At 59.8% G+C, this 17,911-nt stretch overlaps 3 protein-coding genes across 3 annotated transcripts; 2 read left to right on the top strand and 1 right to left on the bottom strand.

Annotated features, from left to right (window-relative positions):
• Nucleotides 1-2,334: 2,334 nt before the first annotated feature.
• On the bottom strand, nucleotides 2,335-4,001 carry LOC309416291 (feather keratin Cos2-3-like). Its single transcript, XM_082015860.1, has one exon. The coding sequence runs from the start codon at nucleotides 3,412-3,414 to the stop codon at nucleotides 3,082-3,084; it is 333 nt and encodes a 110-aa protein (XP_081871986.1). The 5' UTR covers nucleotides 3,415-4,001; the 3' UTR covers nucleotides 2,335-3,081.
• Nucleotides 4,002-7,086: 3,085 nt separating this feature from the next.
• LOC309416301 (feather keratin Cos2-3-like) lies at nucleotides 7,087-8,031 on the top strand. Its single transcript, XM_082015869.1, has one exon. The coding sequence runs from the start codon at nucleotides 7,504-7,506 to the stop codon at nucleotides 7,834-7,836; it is 333 nt and encodes a 110-aa protein (XP_081871995.1). The 5' UTR covers nucleotides 7,087-7,503; the 3' UTR covers nucleotides 7,837-8,031.
• Nucleotides 8,032-12,629: 4,598 nt separating this feature from the next.
• On the top strand, nucleotides 12,630-17,901 carry LOC309416299 (feather keratin Cos2-3-like). Its single transcript, XM_082015867.1, has one exon. It carries the CDS (start codon nucleotides 13,274-13,276, stop codon nucleotides 13,604-13,606), a length of 333 nt encoding a protein of 110 aa, XP_081871993.1. The 5' UTR covers nucleotides 12,630-13,273; the 3' UTR covers nucleotides 13,607-17,901.
• The last annotated feature ends 10 nt before the right edge of the window (nucleotides 17,902-17,911 follow it).

Consider the following 17,911-nt stretch of genomic DNA (forward strand, 5'->3'; position numbering starts at 1 on the left):
TGAAGCACAAATCTGAGGCAAAATCAAGATTAGAAATTCCTTCATTATCCAGTCCTGACTAACTGAAGGACGTCCAGCTTGTTCCCAGGCAAAGAATGTACCTCAGCTACATCCACATATACGCATATACAGATTAAATCTTGGTTGCTTTATAACAGGTCCAAGTCTTTCCTGTGCTGAAGGCTCCAGAGCTGGATGCAGCATTGCAGGAGGGGTCTCACCAGAGTGGGGCAGAGAGACAGAATCCCCTCCCTTGCCCTGCTGGCCACGTTTCTTTGGATATAGCCCAGGATAACGGTTGGCCTTCTGGGGTGTGAGCACACATTGCTGGCTCATGTCCAGCTTTTCGTTCATCTAGGTCCTTCTCAGCAGGGTTGCTCTCCATCCCTTCATTCCTCAGCCTGTGCTGATACTGGGGGTTTCCCCAACCCAGGTGCAGGAGCCTGCACTTGTCCTTGTTGAACCTCATGAGGTTCACATGGGCCCATTCCTTGAGGTTGTCCAGGTCCCCCTGGATGACATCCTGTCCCTCAGGCATGTCAACCGCACCACTCAGGTTGGTGTCATCAGCAAACTTGCTGAGGGTGCATTTGATCCCACTGTCTATGTCATTGTGGAAGATATGAAACAGTACTGGTTCCTGTATGGATTCCTGAGGGACACCACTTGTCACCAATCTCCATCTGGATGTTGAGCCATTGATCGCTAGTCTCTGGATGCAACCATACAACCAATTCCTCATCCACCGAACAGTCCACCCATCAAATCCATATCTCTCCAATTTAGAGAGAAGGATGTTGTGGGGGACTGTGTCAAAGGCCTTGCAGAATTGCAGATAGATGACATCGGTAGCTCTTCCCTTGTCCATTGGTGTGGTCACTTCCACCACAGAAGGCCACTTAGTTGCTCAGGCAGGACTTGCCCTTGTTGAAGCCATGGGGCTGTCTTGAATCACCTCCCTGTCCTCCATGTACCTTCGCATAACTTCTAGGAGGATCTGTTCCATGATCAGCATTGAGGTGAGATTGACAGGTCGGTTGTTCCCAAGGTCCTCCTTGCTACCCTTTTTAAAAATGGGTGCAATGTTTCCCTTTTTCCAGTCACCAGGGACTTCACTTTCTTGAAAGTATGTGAGGAATGAAGCTAGGGGTATTGTTTAGTCTCTGTGAGTAGTTAGTGAGGCACAACCTTGAGGGAAGGAACAAGATAACCATAAAGGGAACACAGTTACTGAACTTTGAGTGAGCTATATTAACATCTAATAAACATAGTATTAACATAATAGAAACCCGACCTTGGGTAGGGAAAGCCTCCTACTCACGGAAGCCCCATCCTCACTGAGCATGCACAGTAAAAAAGGACGCCGTGAATTTAAGTGGAGAAGAGGCTTGCAAGAACCAATGGGAAAAAGGGTGACTGAGCCAACTTTTAAAAAATATTGATAACTGTTCCTAAAATGTATAAATATTTTCCATGTGTTAACCAAAGTGCGCTAGCTCTGTGGACCTGCAACCTAGCACCCAAGTACGCACAGATTTGGAATAAAAACAAATATGCTGACTCTGTGTGTTTTTTGCCTCTCTGCACACTGAGTGAAAGAAACCATATTTGGGACCACAACCTGACTTCCATGATTTTTCAGATATCATGGAGAGTGGCTCGGCAACTAAATCAGCCAATACCCTCAGGACTCTCAGATCCTTCTCATCAAGTCCCATAGACTTATGTATATTCAGTTCCTAAGAGGGTCTCAGAACTGATCTTCTCGTGCAGGGGAGCGACTTTGCTCCTACAGTCCCTGTCTTGCAGTACATAGACTTGAAAACTTTGGGAAGAGAGATTGCAGGTAAAGACTGAGGCAAAGAAGTTTTTGAGTAAAACACAAGAAGTCACATCACCGCAGATTACGTGAGAGCATGGAGGCTAAGGATGGGCTGAACCTCTCGCCTGACCTTAGCATCCAGTGAATTAACAACTGGGGGAAAGTAATTTCCAGACCTGAAGATCTGGTTGGCTGCATTATCCATCTGGGGGGTTTCCTGAGAAAGGAAGTTGAAATGCTGGGGCATGGAAGCGACAGTGAGAGAAACCTTGTGAGGAAAGAGCAGGGAGATGGCAGGGAAGAGCACAGGGGCGTGTGAGGAGCAACCTGCCATGCAACCACCAGCACCACCAGCACCACTACCCCTGCGACAGAGACAGGGGCCCTCCTGAAGCAAGAGCCGCCTGCCAGGGAGAGCGCACGGGTGCGGCTGGGTGCAGCAGCAGCTCCCAGTGCTGCTGCCATCCCCAGCGCAGCTGGGGAGATGGACACCTCACGCGGGCACTGGTTGGGCTCCTCATCACCTGCAGGACGTGCTGCAAGGCTGAGCAGGGCGTTTGTGTGCGGGGATGCAGCGAGGCAGGCCCTGACGGCTGCTGGCTCTGCGGGAGCCGGGGACATGTTCCTCAGCTGCAAGGGACAGCGTCTTGAAAGGAGCCCACCGGCTGTGTCTCAGCCTGCCCTTCCTGCGGGAATGCCGATGGCTCTCCTTTGTGCCTGCAAGATGTCCCCAGAGCGACACCTTTCTCTCTGGCAGCTGGGGAGAGCGTCCCGAGAGAGAAGGACCACGCAGAGGCCCAGGCTGGGATGCAGCAGAACTTTAATGAGTGGAAAGAGGGAAAGGAGGCCCTCTGCGTGGGGGCCATGGGGCAGGGAGCACCAGGGGTACCTAGGAGTCTTTGCCCCTTGGCCAGGGTGCAGTTTGCACCGGGCGTCTGCCGGCCTGGCTGCCCGCCCGCCCGCCCCTGAGAGGGAGAGCAGCAGCGGGTCCTTCCTCGGCTGGGGCTTAGCAGGGGCTCACAGCCCAGGGGAGCAGCAGACAACAGAGAGAGGAGAGAGAAAGAAGAGAGGGAGAAACAGGCAAGTTAGACAAGGGCCATGTCTTCAGAGAGCCCAGGCGCGCCTCTTCCTGCCTTCCTTTGCAGGTGGAGCCATGGATGCTCAGCCCCCCTGAAAGCGATTGCCAGGAGCTCCGTGCTCAGTCCGTTAGCGTCTTCCGGGTTCCTGGGGGTCCTTCTGTGGGGCCGCCTGCGGCAGCTTTAGCAGGGGAGGCATGTTCTGCCGCAGTAGCGGCTGCCGATGCAGGAGAGGTCACAGCAGCCGGAGTTGATGGGAACTCCCTGACAGCTGAGGATGCTGCCAACGGCAGCGGAGGTGGACGATCCCACAACGGTGTTCTGCGGGAAGGAGCTGAGGATGGGGCCGGGCAGGGTCACCACCACGGGGGAGGGCTCGATGACGACGGTGGAGTTCTGGCACTGCCTGACACAGGGCTCGTTGCAGCTGTTGGCCAGCGGCGTCGGGCAGCAGGGCTGGCAGGGCTGGCAGGGCTGGCAGGGCTGGCAGGGCAGGCACTGGTTGTAGCAGGACATGTCTCGGGGCTGGAGGTGCACCTGGGGGAGAGGGCAGGGAGGAGCACGGGGGCACGTGAGGAGCAGCGTGTCCACCCGCCTCGAGGGAGCCAAGGCACAGGCTGTGCAGGGAGGCCCACGCGCCTCTTTGCCTGTCCCCCCGGGCACCGAGCACAGCGAGGCAGGCCCAGGAGAGCTCTTTCCTAGCCAAGAGCCCAAGAGTCCCCTCAGCCCAGACTCAGCCCCTCTCCACGCCAGACCTTCTCCCCGCTCCCCCTGACAGGACAGGCAGCCCCAAGCCCCAGTATAGCGCAGAGCTTCCAACTCACTTGCTTCCGCAGGAGAAGGAGAAGAAGGGGCGCGAAGCGGATGGGAGAGTGAAGAGCTGCAATGGCTTTTATACTGGTGCTGCACTGCCCCAGGTCCAGAGGAAGCCTCTGTGGAAGCAATAATTTTCCGAGAAGCTCATCTGAAATGCAAAACATGCCAGCTAATGATACGGGCTGTGTGTTGGTTTCCTGCACGGCTGCCTTTTCATTTCCTTGTTTGGCCGTACCCGCTCCCCCTTGAAGGCTCCTTTTCGGTGCTGGGGTGGGAGGCCCAAGGATTTTTGGGACAGGAGCGCATCGGTGCCAGCAGAGGACGAGCCCCAAGTGCCGGAGGGATTGCGTGCCGGCTGGGGACATTGGCCTGGGGCACTCGAGTGGGCTGGTTTGCAGCCCCATTGGCAGGAAGGGCCCTGATGCTCCTGGCCCTGCTATCCTCGCCTGGGTGCCAAGGGGCTCCCGAGTGGGATGATGTGCCACGTTGTCCCCTTTCTCCCACCCTCCAAGCTCTCTGATGGTCACTGACCATCTGCCAGGTCAGAGCTGCCGCTTTTGACACTCTTCCGCCTAAGGCCGCTCTGAGGAGGCCTTGGTGCACCTGTTGGGCCTCCTCCACCCTCTGGGCTCTCTGTGCCGGTCCCCTGCTGATGCCAACACCACCAGTGTGTCTGGGGCCTTGTGCTGCCCCAGGGTGCTCCCCACGTGCTATTCTGTTGGGGGATCATTGCTAAAATCCATGGCTGATCAGTTATGCAGTACAGACAGCTGTTCCCTGTGGGACATGGTTGACAATCTTTCTACCACTCGCAGTGTGCTGCCTTTTCCTCCTCCACACAAAATGCACCCCGTGCCATGAGTGGTGGCTTGCGCCCAGTCGCCTTCTCTCAGGTAAGAATAGCTCCTCCTCTTCGTGACCTCTCCATGCCTTTTCATACCATAACTACCCAGTTGCCACCCCCACAAATTGGAGGGGCTGCCATTTCAAGCAGAGCGCCCTGTCTCTGTGCAGCAGCTGGCAAGCACCTTCACAGCTCTCGTGCCTTGGGAGCAGTCCTTTAGAGTGGGATGGACATTGCTCACCAAGTGGTCCCACTGACTGTAAGCGTGAGGTGCCCACACAGCCCCACCACTGACAATCACGTCCCAAGGAAGCCCAAGCTGGGTTGCACCACCCTACCCATGCAGAGCAGCCATCTCTTTGCCACGGAAGCCATGTACGCTGTGATCAAGGCAATCGCACATACTGCCTGCAAATTACTTGTTTCATCAGAGTCATTCCACGTATAGGTGTTACACATGGGCATTGTGCCAGGAAAAGCCAAGCAATCCCTGCAGACGGAGAACGACTCATGAACGACATCCATCAAAAGAGCTCTACGTCTCCGCTTGCCCTGCGTTGCCTTGCCTCGATTGACTTTTCCTCGCTTTGCCTTGCCTCGCTTTGCCTTGCCTTGCCTCGCCTTGCCTTGCCTTGCCTTGCCTTCCCTGCGCTGCCCTTCCCTGCCCTTCCCTGCCCTGCCCTTCCCTACCCTGCCCCTCCCTGCCCTGCCCTGCCCTGCCCTGCCCTGCCCTGCCCTTCCTTTTATCCTATGCATGTTTCCCATCCAGTGTGTAGATCCTTCTCCACTGTCGCTGCAACCCCTCCTTCTCCATCCCACCGCCCCTGCTCCTGGAAGCAACTTGCCCCGATGGCACACTCCCAGTCCTTCCACCAGCCTTGTACATCCTGGCAAATACCTCTCTGCTTCCCAGCTTTCTTACTGCTTCCTTCACCTCCGGCTTTTTTGGGCTCCAGATCAGTGCGTTGAGCAGAGGCAGCACCAGCACTGTGGGAAGACGGACATTCCCCTGTCCCGGGAGAGGCTGGTAGTGGGGCGGGTGAAGATCAGGGACCATGGCCCAAGGAACAGCACAACCACAGCCAAGTGGCAAGTGCCTCGCGTCTCTCTTCTGGTATGAGCTGCCAGGTGGAGAGCTGAATCACCCCACAGGAGCCCCACAAGGCCAGGTAGCAGAGCAGGGAATTGGTGCCACTGTTGGAGACAAGGAGCGCACCAGTCCAGCAGCTCTGAGCACAGGCCAGCTCCGGCAGCACCTCCCAGAAGCAGGAGTGACTGACATTGGGGCGGAGGCTGGGCAAACGGGCACTGGTGTGCCAAGAAGGGGAGAGTGGCCCCAGCCCTCCGGCCTGCCGCCACAGTGGCACTGACCTTCTCGCGTGACACTGGGGATCCCCGGGGCTGGCACATGGCCACAGATCAGTCGTAGGCCACGAGTGCGAGCAGGAAGATCTCAGCGCAGGCGCTCTGGTGGAAGCAAGAAGAGCCGGGCCACACGGCTGACAAAGGAGCGTATCATCTCCTCCACAGGTAGGAAGCCCAGTGGCATCTTGAGCATCAGGATCAATGAGGGGCCGATCACCGAGGCCCAGAATCCAAGAATCGATGGGGCTGGAAGGCGCCTCTGGAGCTAGTCAGGGCCAGCCCTCCTGCTCAGCGCAGGGTCAAGCAGAGCAGGTTGATCTCAGGACACTGCCCGGTGTGGTTCTGAATATCTCCAAGGACGGAGACTCCACAGACTGCCTGGGCAACGTCTGCCGGGCTCGGCCAGCCTCGGAGTAGAGGAGTTGTCCCTCATGCCCGTGTGGAATTTCCTTTTGCACTGCCCCAGTATGCACGCAAGGGCAAGTCAGCAAGCACCCCTGCCTACGCATGGGCAACGGTGGACTCGCCCCAGAAGGCACGGGGAAGCCCCTTTGCGGGGCAGGACTGGAGCACCCTGGGGCAGCACAAGGCCCCAGACACACTGGTGGTGTTGGCATCAGCAGGGGACCGGCACAGAGAGCCCAGAGGGTGGAGGAGGCCCAACAGGTGCACCAAGGCCTCCTCAGAGCGGCCTTAGGAGGAAGAGTGTCAAAAGCGGCAGCTCTGACCACCCGCCGGCAGAGGCAACGGCCAGTGACCATCAGAGAGCTTGGAGGGTGGGAGAAAGGGGACAACGTGGCACATCATCCCACTCGGGAGCCCCTTGGCACCCAGGCGAGGATAGCAGGGCCAGGAGCATCAGGGCCCTTCCTGCCAATGGGGCTGCAAACCAGCCCACTCGAGTGCCCCAGGCCAATGTCCCCAGCCTGCACGCAATCCCTCCGGCACTTGGGACTCGTCCTCTGCTGGCACCGATGCGCTCCTGTCCCAAAAATCCTTGGGCCTCCCACCCCAGCACCGAAAAGGAGCCTTCAAGGGGGAGCGGGTACGGCCAAACAAGGAAATGAAAAGGCAGCCATGCAGGAAACCAACACACAGCCCGTATCATTAGCTGGCATGTTTTGCATTTCAGATGAGCTTCTCGGAAAATTATTGCTTCCACAGAGGCTTCCTCTGGACCTGGGGCAGTGCAGCACCAGTATAAAAGCCATTGCAGCTCTTCACTCTCCCATCCGCTTCGCGCCCCTTCTTCTCCTTCTCCTGCGGAAGCAAGTGAGTTGGAAGCTCTGCGCTATACTGGGGCTTGGGGCTGCCTGTCCTGTCAGGGGGAGCGGGGAGAAGGTCTGGCGTGGAGAGGGGCTGAGTCTGGGCTGAGGGGACTCTTGGGCTCTTGGCTAGGAAAGAGCTCTCCTGGGCCTGCCTCGCTGTGCTCGGTGCCCGGGGGGACAGGCAAAGAGGCGCGTGGGCCTCCCTGCACAGCCTGTGCCTTGGCTCCCTCGAGGCGGGTGGACACGCTGCTCCTCACGTGCCCCCGTGCTCCTCCCTGCCCTCTCCCCCAGGTGCACCTCCAGCCCCGAGACATGTCCTGCTACAACCAGTGCCTGCCCTGCCAGCCCTGCCAGCCCTGCCAGCCCTGCCAGCCCTGCTGCCCGACGCCGCTGGCCAACAGCTGCAACGAGCCCTGTGTCAGGCAGTGCCAGAACTCCACCGTCGTCATCGAGCCCTCCCCCGTGGTGGTGACCCTGCCCGGCCCCATCCTCAGCTCCTTCCCGCAGAACACCGTTGTGGGATCGTCCACCTCCGCTGCCGTTGGCAGCATCCTCAGCTGTCAGGGAGTGCCCATCAACTCCGGCTGCTGTGACCTCTCCTGCATCGGCAGCCGCTACTGCGGCAGAACATGCCTCCCCTGCTAAAGCTGCCGCAGGCGGCCCCACAGAAGGACCCCCAGGAACCCGGAAGACGCTAACGGACTGAGCACGGAGCTCCTGGCAATCGCTTTCAGGGGGGCTGAGCATCCATGGCTCCACCTGCAAAGGAAGGCAGGAAGAGGCGCGCCTGGGCTCTCTGAAGACATGGCCCTTGTCTAACTTGCCTGTTTCTCCCTCTCTTCTTTCTCTCTCCTCTCTCTGTTGTCTGCTGCTCCCCTGGGCTGTGAGTCCCTGCTAAGCCCCAGCCGAGGAAGGACCTGCTGCTGCTCTCCCTCTCAGGGGCGGGCGGGCGGGCAGCCAGGCCGGCAGACGCCCGGTGCAAACTGCACCCTGGCCAAGGGGCAAAGACTCCTAGGTACCCCTGGTGCTCCCTGCCCCATGGCCCCCACGCAGAGGGCCTCCTTTCCCTCTTTCCACTCATTAAAGTTCTGCTGCATCCCAGCCTGGGCCTCTGCGTGGTCCTTCTCTCTCGGGACGCTCTCCCCAGCTGCCAGAGAGAAAGGTGTCGCTCTGGGGACATCTTGCAGGCACAAAGGAGAGCCATCGGCATTCCCGCAGGAAGGGCAGGCTGAGACACAGCCGGTGGGCTCCTTTCAAGACGCTGTCCCTTGCAGCTGAGGAACATGTCCCCGGCTCCCGCAGAGCCAGCAGCTGTCAGGGCCTGCCTCGCTGCATCCCCGCACACAAACGCCCTGCTCAGCCTTGCAGCACGTCCTGCAGGTGATGAGGAGCCCAACCAGTGCCCGCGTGAGGAGTCCATCTCCCCAGCTGCGCTGGGGATGGCAGCGGCACTGGGAGCTGCTGCTGCACCCAGCCGCACCCGTGCGCTCTCCCTGGCAGGCGGCTCTTGCTTCAGGAGGGCCCCTGTCTCTGTCGCAGGGGTAGTGGTGCTGGTGGTGCTGGTGGTTGCATGACAGGTTGCTCCTCACACGCCCCTGTGCTCCTCCCTGCCATCTCTCCCGGGTGCACCTCTGGCAACAAGACACCTCTGGCAACAAGACACCTCCAGCTACAACCTCTCTCTCCCTCAGCCGAGGAGGAGAGGAGGGCTATGCCTCGCCCACCTCCCTTTGTGGCTTCCTACTACAAGCTGTTGCTCCCGCAGCGTTTCAGCTCTCCCTGCGCTGACTTAACCTTCTTCTTCGGTCTTGTGGGGATCTGGTCTATCCCCAGTCAGGCTGCCAGCATTTCGTCCAGCACAGCTGGAAGAGGCGGAGTTTCTAAGTGCAGGTGTGGTCTGTTTCCTGAACAGCTCACTCTCTGAGTCTCTCTAGGCATGCATGCAGAAACAGTACACAGGAGGATTTGCGTTGTCTGCAAGAGAGATGTGTGGAGTCTTGCTCCCCGTTTCACGCCCGTTGCTCACAACACATCTCCCATCCTCTGCCACGTGCCATCTGCGGCCTCCACCCCCCAGGAAGGAGAGCTCCTGGTTTTGCCAGAGGGTCAGGACTCTCCTCTTCCCCCTCCAGCGCTGCCAGTCCCACCGACCCGCCACCCTGCTCCTGCCCAGCCTGACACCCCTGCGTCACCAGCCTCCGCCAGTCCCACCAAGGCTGCCGCTGGGAAAACCTGGACTGTGTCACGCTCTCCGCTCAACAGAGTGCCCAGGGAGCTCCCAGGCAAGTGGGAGCTGAAGCTTGCCAGCTCGTGTGCTCTCCTCCCGCTGCCAGCTCAAAGCCGCCTCCAAACCTCAAGGTTCCAAAGGGTGCAACAAAACGCTCTGAGGGCTGTCTGGGATCCCACACCTCTGCCCCAGGGAGCCTTTCTACTCACACTGCCTGGCGGTTAAAGCACTGGCCGGGCCAAACTCAGGGAATCAAGCGGCCCCCTCTGCTGGGCGCCAGGCTCCCCGGTGCCAGAACCAGGTTTTCCAGCGCTCTGAGCCTCCAACTGGGGCAGCCAAGCCGCAGCTCGGCCTTTCAAAATCCTCTGGGTGCCAAGGGCCCTGAACATCCTCGCAGGCACCCACACGCGCTCGTAGACTGCTGCCGCTTGTAAAACTCCAGGCCAGGCTGCCCAAGGGGGGCCGTGCACCTAAGACAGGCAGGTAGGAACCTGCTGGCAGTTCCCAGAACTGGAACTGCAGTGCTCAGGCAGAAGGAGACAAAGGAGGCGGACGGGGACACAACCCTCGCAGCCATCGCCAGCAGGGCCAAAGGCTCCCCGGGCAACTTCTCTGGCCAGCCCGCGCACAGCCAGCGACAGGGCGGCGTCTTTGTCAGAGCACACATTCACGCCGAGCAGTGCTGCTTTTCCCCTGCGTGGTGACGCCAATCCCAATCCTCACCTCGCCCTCTCCATCCAGCACTTCTCGGCACATTCAGCTCTGCTTCCATCCTCCCAGGGCTTTGTGCCCACACGGTAAGCCTGTCTTTCTTACCTGAGAGAAGGCCACTGGGCGCAAGCCACCACTCATGGCACCGGGTACATTTTGTGTGGAGGAGGAGAAGGCAGCACACTGCGAGTGGTAGAAAGATTGTCAACCATGTCCCACAGGGAACAGCTGTCTGTTCCGCATAACTGATCAGCCATGGATTTTAGCAACGATCCCCCAACAGAATAGCGCCTCCTCTTTGTGACCTCTCCATGCCTTTTCATACCATAACTACCCAGTTGCCACCCCCACAAATTGGAGGGGCTGCCATTTCAAGCAGAGCGCCCTGTCTCTGGACAGCAGCTGGCAAGCACCTTCACAGCTCTCGTGCCTTGGGAACAGTCCTTTAGAGTGGGATGGACATTGCTCACCAAGTGGTCCCACTGACTGTAAGCGTGAGGTGCCCACACAGCCCCACCACTGACAATCACGTCCCAAGGAAGCCCAAGCTGGGTTGCACCACCCTACCCATGCAGAGCAGCCATCTCTTTGCCACGGAAGCCATGTACGCTGTGATCAAGGCAATCGCACATACTGCCTGCAAATTACTTGTTTCATCAGAGTCATTCCACGTATAGGTGTTACACATGGGCATTGTGTCAGGAAAAGCCAAGCAATCCCTGCAGACGGAGAACGACTCATGAACGACATCCATCAAAAGAGCTCTACGTCTCCGCTTGCCCTGCGTTGCCTTGCCTCGATTGACTTTTCCTCGCTTTGCCTTGCCTCGCTTTGCCTTGCCTTGCCTCGCCTTGCCTTGCCTTGCCTTCCCTGCGCTGCCCTTCCCTGCCCTTCCCTGCCCTGCCCTGCCCCTCCCTGCCCTGCCCTGCCCTGCCCTTCCTTTTATCCTATGCATGTTTCCCATCCAGTGTGTAGATCCTTCTCCACTGTCGCTGCAACCCCTCCTTCTCCATCCCACCGCCCCTGCTCCTGGAAGCAACTTGCCCCGATGGCACACTCCCAGTCCTTCCACCAGCCTTGTACATCCTGGCAAATACCTCTCTGCTTCCCAGCTTTCTTACTGCTTCCTTCACCTCCGGCTTTTTTGGGCTCCAGATCAGTGCGTTGAGCAGAGGCAGCACCAGCACTGTGGGAAGACGGACATTCCCCTGTCCCGGGAGAGGCTGGTAGTGGGGCGGGTGAAGATCAGGGACCATGGCCCAAGGAACAGCACAACCACAGCCAAGTGGCAAGTGCCTCGCGTCTCTCTTCTGGTATGAGCTGCCAGGTGGAGAGCTGAATCACCCCACAGGAGCCCCACAAGGCCAGGTAGCAGAGCAGGGAATTGGTGCCACTGTTGGAGACAAGGAGCGCACCAGTCCAGCAGCTCTGAGCACAGGCCAGCTCCGGCAGCACCTCCCAGAAGCAGGAGTGACTGACATTGGGGCGGAGGCTGGGCAAACGGGCACTGGTGTGCCAAGAAGGGGAGAGTGGCCCCAGCCCTCCAGCCTGCCGCCACAGTGGCACTGACCTTCTCGCGTGACACTGGGGATCCCCGGGGCTGGCACATGGCCACAGATCAGTCGTAGGCCACGAGTGCGAGCAGGAAGATCTCAGCGCAGGCGCTCTGGTGGAAGCAAGAAGAGCCGGGCCACACGGCTGACAAAGGAGCGTATCATCTCCTCCACAGGTAGGAAGCCCAGTGGCATCTTGAGCATCAGGATCAATGAGGGGCCGATCACCGAGGCCCAGAATCCAAGAATCGATGGGGCTGGAAGGCGCCTCTGGAGCTAGTCAGGGCCAGCCCTCCTGCTCAGCGCAGGGTCAAGCAGAGCAGGTTGATGTCAGGACACTGCCTGGTGTGGTTCTGAATATCTCCAAGGACGGAGACTCCACAGACTGCCTGGGCAACGTCTGCCGGGCTCGGCCAGCCTCGGAGTAGAGGAGTTGTCCCTCATGCCCGTGTGGAATTTCCTTTTGCACTGCCCCAGTATGCACGCAAGGGCAAGTCAGCAAGCACCCCTGCCTACGCATGGGCAACGGTGGACTCGCCCCAGAAGGCACGGGGAAGCCCCTTTGCGGGGCAGGACTGGAGCACCCTGGGGCAGCACAAGGCCCCAGACACACTGGTAATGTTGGCATCAGCAGGGGACCGGCACAGAGAGCCCAGAGGGTGGAGGAGGCCCAACAGGCGCACCAAGGCCTCCTCAGAGCGGCCTTAGGAGGAAGAGTGTCAAAAGCGGCAGCTCTGACCACCTGCCGGCAGAGGCAACGGCCAGTGACCATCAGAGAGCTTGGAGGGTGGGAGAAAGGGGACAACGTGGCACATCATCCCACTCGGGAGCCCCTTGGCACCCAGGCGAGGATAGCAGGGCCAGGAGCATCAGGGCCCTTCCTGCCAATGGGGCTGCAAACCAGCCCACTCGAGTGCCCCAGGCCAATGTCCCCAGCCTGCACGCAATCCCTCCGGCACTTGGGACTCATCCTCTGCTGGCACCGATGCGCTCCTGTCCCAGAAATCCTTGGGCCTCCCACCCCAGCACCGAAAAGGAGCCTTCAAGGGGGAGCGGGTACGGCCAAACAAGGAAATGAAAAGGCAGCCGTGCAGGAAACCAACACACAGCCCGTATCATTAGCTGGCATGTTTTGCATTTCAGATGAGCTTCTCGGAAAATTATTGCTTCCACAGAGGCTTCCTCTGGACCTGGGGCAGTGCAGCACCAGTATAAAAGCCATTGCAGCTCTTCACTCTCCCATCCGCTTCGCGCCCCTTCTTCTCCTTCTCCTGCGGAAGCAAGTGAGTTGGAAGCTCTGCGCTATACTGGGGCTTGGGGCTGCCTGTCCTGTCAGGGGGAGCGGGGAGAAGGTCTGGCGTGGAGAGGGGCTGGGTCTGGGCTGAGGGGACTCTTGGGCTCTTGGCTAGGAAAGAGCTCTCCTGGGCCTGCCTCGCTGTGCTCGGTGCCCGGGGGGACAGGCAAAGAGGCGCGTGGGCCTCCCTGCACAGCCTGTGCCTTGGCTCCCTCGAGGCGGGTGGACACGCTGCTCCTCACGTGCCCCCGTGCTCCTCCCTGCCCTCTCCCCCAGGTGCACCTCCAGCCCCGAGACATGTCCTGCTACAACCAGTGCCTGCCCTGCCAGCCCTGCCAGCCCTGCCAGCCCTGCCAGCCCTGCTGCCCGACGCCGCTGGCCAACAGCTGCAACGAGCCCTGTGTCAGGCAGTGCCAGAACTCCACCGTCGTCATCGAGCCCTCCCCCGTGGTGGTGACCCTGCCCGGCCCCATCCTCAGCTCCTTCCCGCAGAACACCGTTGTGGGATCGTCCACCTCCGCTGCCGTTGGCAGCATCCTCAGCTGTCAGGGAGTGCCCATCAACTCCGGCTGCTGTGACCTCTCCTGCATCGGCAGCCGCTACTGCGGCAGAACATGCCTCCCCTGCTAAAGCTGCCGCAGGCGGCCCCACAGAAGGACCCCCAGGAACCCGGAAGACGCTAACGGACTGAGCACGGAGCTCCTGGCAATCGCTTTCAGGGGGGCTGAGCATCCATGGCTCCACCTGCAAAGGAAGGCAGGAAGAGGCGCGCCTGGGCTCTCTGAAGACATGGCCCTTGTCTAACTTGCCTGTTTCTCCCTCTCTTCTTTCTCTCTCCTCTCTCTGTTGTCTGCTGCTCCCCTGGGCTGTGAGCCCCTGCTAAGCCCCAGCCGAGGAAGGACCCGCTGCTGCTCTCCCTCTCAGGGGCGGGCGGGCGGGCAGCCAGGCCGGCAGACGCCCGGTGCAAACTGCACCCTGGCCAAGGGGCAAAGACTCCTAGGTACCCCTGGTGCTCCCTGCCCCATGGCCCCCACGCAGAGGGCCTCCTTTCCCTCTTTCCACTCATTAAAGTTCTGCTGCATCCCAGCCTGGGCCTCTGCGTGGTCCTTCTCTCTCGGGACGCTCTCCCCAGCTGCCAGAGAGAAAGGTGTCGCTCTGGGGACATCTTGCAGGCACAAAGGAGAGCCATCGGCATTCCCGCAGGAAGGGCAGGCTGAGACACAGCCGGTGGGCTCCTTTCAAGACGCTGTCCCTTGCAGCTGAGGAACATGTCCCCGGCTCCCGCAGAGCCAGCAGCCGTCAGGGCCTGCCTCGCTGCATCCCCGCACACAAACGCCCTGCTCAGCCTTGCAGCACGTCCTGCAGGTGATGAGGAGCCCAACCAGTGCCCGCGTGAGGAGTCCATCTCCCCAGCTGCGCTGGGGATGGCAGCGGCACTGGGAGCTGCTGCTGCACCCAGCCGCACCCGTGCGCTCTCCCTGGCAGGCGGCTCTTGCTTCAGGAGGGCCCCTGTCTCTGTCGCAGGGGTAGTGGTGCTGGTGGTGCTGGTGGTTGCATGACAGGTTGCTCCTCACACGCCCCTGTGCTCCTCCCTGCCATCTCTCCCGGGTGCACCTCTGGCAACAAGACACCTCTGGCAACAAGACACCTCCAGCTACAACCTCTCTCTCCCTCAGCCGAGGAGGAGAGGAGGGCTATGCCTCGCCCACCTCCCTTTGTGGCTTCCTACTACAAGCTGTTGCTCCCGCAGCGTTTCAGCTCTCCCTGCGCTGACTTAACCTTCTTCTTCGGTCTTGTGGGGATCTGGTCTATCCCCAGTCAGGCTGCCAGCATTTCGTCCAGCACAGCTGGAAGAGGCGGAGTTTCTAAGTGCAGGTGTGGTCTGTTTCCTGAACAGCTCACTCTCTGAGTCTCTCTAGGCATGCATGCAGAAACAGTACACAGGAGGATTTGCGTTGTCTGCAAGAGAGATGTGTGGAGTCTTGCTCCCCGTTTCACGCCCGTTGCTCACAACACATCTCCCATCCTCTGCCACGTGCCATCTGCGGCCTCCACCCCCCAGGAAGGAGAGCTCCTGGTTTTGCCAGAGGGTCAGGACTCTCCTCTTCCCCCTCCAGCGCTGCCAGTCCCACCGACCCGCCACCCTGCTCCTGCCCAGCCTGACACCCCTGCGTCACCAGCCTCCGCCAGTCCCACCAAGGCTGCCGCTGGGAAAACCTGGACTGTGTCACGCTCTCCGCTCAACAGAGTGCCCAGGGAGCTCCCAGGCAAGTGGGAGCTGAAGCTTGCCAGCTCGTGTGCTCTCCTCCCGCTGCCAGCTCAAAGCCGCCTCCAAACCTCAAGGTTCCAAAGGGTGCAACAAAACGCTCTGAGGGCTGTCTGGGATCCCACACCTCTGCCCCAGGGAGCCTTTCTACTCACACTGCCTGGCGGTTAAAGCACTGGCCGGGCCAAACTCAGGGAATCAAGCGGCCCCCTCTGCTGGGCGCCAGGCTCCCCGGTGCCAGAACCAGGTTTTCCAGCGCTCTGAGCCTCCAACTGGGGCAGCCAAGCCGCAGCTCGGCCTTTCAAAATCCTCTGGGTGCCAAGGGCCCTGAACATCCTCGCAGGCACCCACACGCGCTCGTAGACTGCTGCCGCTTGTAAAACTCCAGGCCAGGCTGCCCAAGGGGGGCCGTGCACCTAAGACAGGCAGGTAGGAACCTGCTGGCAGTTCCCAGAACTGGAACTGCAGTGCTCAGGCAGAAGGAGACAAAGGAGGCGGACGGGGACACAACCCTCGCAGCCATCGCCAGCAGGGCCAAAGGCTCCCCGGGCAACTTCTCTGGCCAGCCCGCGCACAGCCAGCGACAGGGCGGCGTCTTTGTCAGAGCACACATTCACGCCGAGCAGTGCTGCTTTTCCCCTGCGTGGTGACGCCAATCCCAATCCTCACCTCGCCCTCTCCATCCAGCACTTCTCGGCACATTCAGCTCTGCTTCCATCCTCCCAGGGCTTTGTGCCCACACGGTAAGCCTGTCTTTCTTACCTGAGAGAAGGCCACTGGGCGCAAGCCACCACTCATGGCACCGGGTACATTTTGTGTGGAGGAGGAGAAGGCAGCACACTGCGAGTGGTAGAAAGATTGTCAACCATGTCCCACAGGGAACAGCTGTCTGTTCCGCATAACTGATCAGCCATGGATTTTAGCAACGATCCCCCAACAGAATAGCGCCTCCTCTTTGTGACCTCTCCATGCCTTTTCATACCATAACTACCCAGTTGCCACCCCCACAAATTGGAGGGGCTGCCATTTCAAGCAGAGCGCCCTGTCTCTGGACAGCAGCTGGCAAGCACCTTCACAGCTCTCGTGCCTTGGGAGCAGTCCTTTAGAGTGGGATGGACATTGCTCACCAAGTGGTCCCACTGACTGTAAGCGTGAGGTGCCCACACAGCCCCACCACTGACAATCACGTCCCAAGGAAGCCCAAGCTGGGTTGCACCACCCTACCCATGCAGAGCAGCCATCTCTTTGCCACGGAAGCCATGTACGCTGTGATCAAGGCAATCGCACATACTGCCTGCAAATTACTTGTTTCATCAGAGTCATTCCACGTATAGGTGTTACACATGGGCATTGTGCCAGGAAAAGCCAAGCAATCCCTGCAGACGGAGAACGACTCATGAACGACATCCATCAAAAGAGCTCTACGTCTCCGCTTGCCCTGCGTTGCCTTGCCTCGATTGACTTTTCCTCGCTTTGCCTTGCCTCGCTTTGCCTTGCCTTGCCTCGCCTTGCCTTGCCTTGCCTTGCCTTCCCTGCGCTGCCCTTCCCTGCCCTTCCCTGCCCTGCCCTTCCCTGCCCTGCCCCTCCCTGCCCTGCACTGCCCTGCCCTTCCTTTTATCCTATGCATGTTTCCCATCCAGTGTGTAGATCCTTCTCCACTGTCGCTGCAACCCCTCCTTCTCCATCCCACCGCCCCTGCTCCTGGAAGCAACTTGCCCCGATGGCACACTCCCAGTCCTTCCACCAGCCTTGTACATCCTGGCAAATACCTCTCTGCTTCCCAGCTTTCTTACTGCTTCCTTCACCTCCGGCTTTTTTGGGCTCCAGATCAGTGCGTTGAGCAGAGGCAGCACCAGCACTGTGGGAAGACGGACATTCCCCTGTCCCGGGAGAGGCTGGTAGTGGGGCGGGTGAAGATCAGGGACCATGGCCCAAGGAACAGCACAACCACAGCCAAGTGGCAAGTGCCTCGCGTCTCTCTTCTGGTATGAGCTGCCAGGTGGAGAGCTGAATCACCCCACAGGAGCCCCACAAGGCCAGGTAGCAGAGCAGGGAATTGGTGCCACTGTTGGAGACAAGGAGCGCACCAGTCCAGCAGCTCTGAGCACAGGCCAGCTCCGGCAGCACCTCCCAGAAGCAGGAGTGACTGACATTGGGGCGGAGGCTGGGCAAACGGGCACTGGTGTGCCAAGAAGGGGAGAGTGGCCCCAGCCCTCCGGCCTGCCGCCACAGTGGCACTGACCTTCTCGCGTGACACTGGGGATCCCCGGGGCTGGCACATGGCCACAGATCAGTCGTAGGCCACGAGTGCGAGCAGGAAGATCTCAGCGCAGGCGCTCTGGTGGAAGCAAGAAGAGCCGGGCCACACGGCTGACAAAGGAGCGTATCATCTCCTCCACAGGTAGGAAGCCCAGTGGCATCTTGAGCATCAGGATCAATGAGGGGCCGATCACCGAGGCCCAGAATCCAAGAATCGATGGGGCTGGAAGGCGCCTCTGGAGCTAGTCAGGGCCAGCCCTCCTGCTCAGCGCAGGGTCAAGCAGAGCAGGTTGATGTCAGGACACTGCCTGGTGTGGTTCTGAATATCTCCAAGGACGGAGACTCCACAGACTGCCTGGGCAACGTCTGCCGGGCTCGGCCAGCCTCGGAGTAGAGGAGTTGTCCCTCAT

This window comes from Phaethon aethereus (genome assembly GCF_964289735.1).
Source record: "Phaethon aethereus genome assembly, contig: HAP1_SCAFFOLD_433, whole genome shotgun sequence".
NCBI lineage: Eukaryota > Metazoa > Chordata > Aves > Phaethontiformes > Phaethontidae > Phaethon > Phaethon aethereus.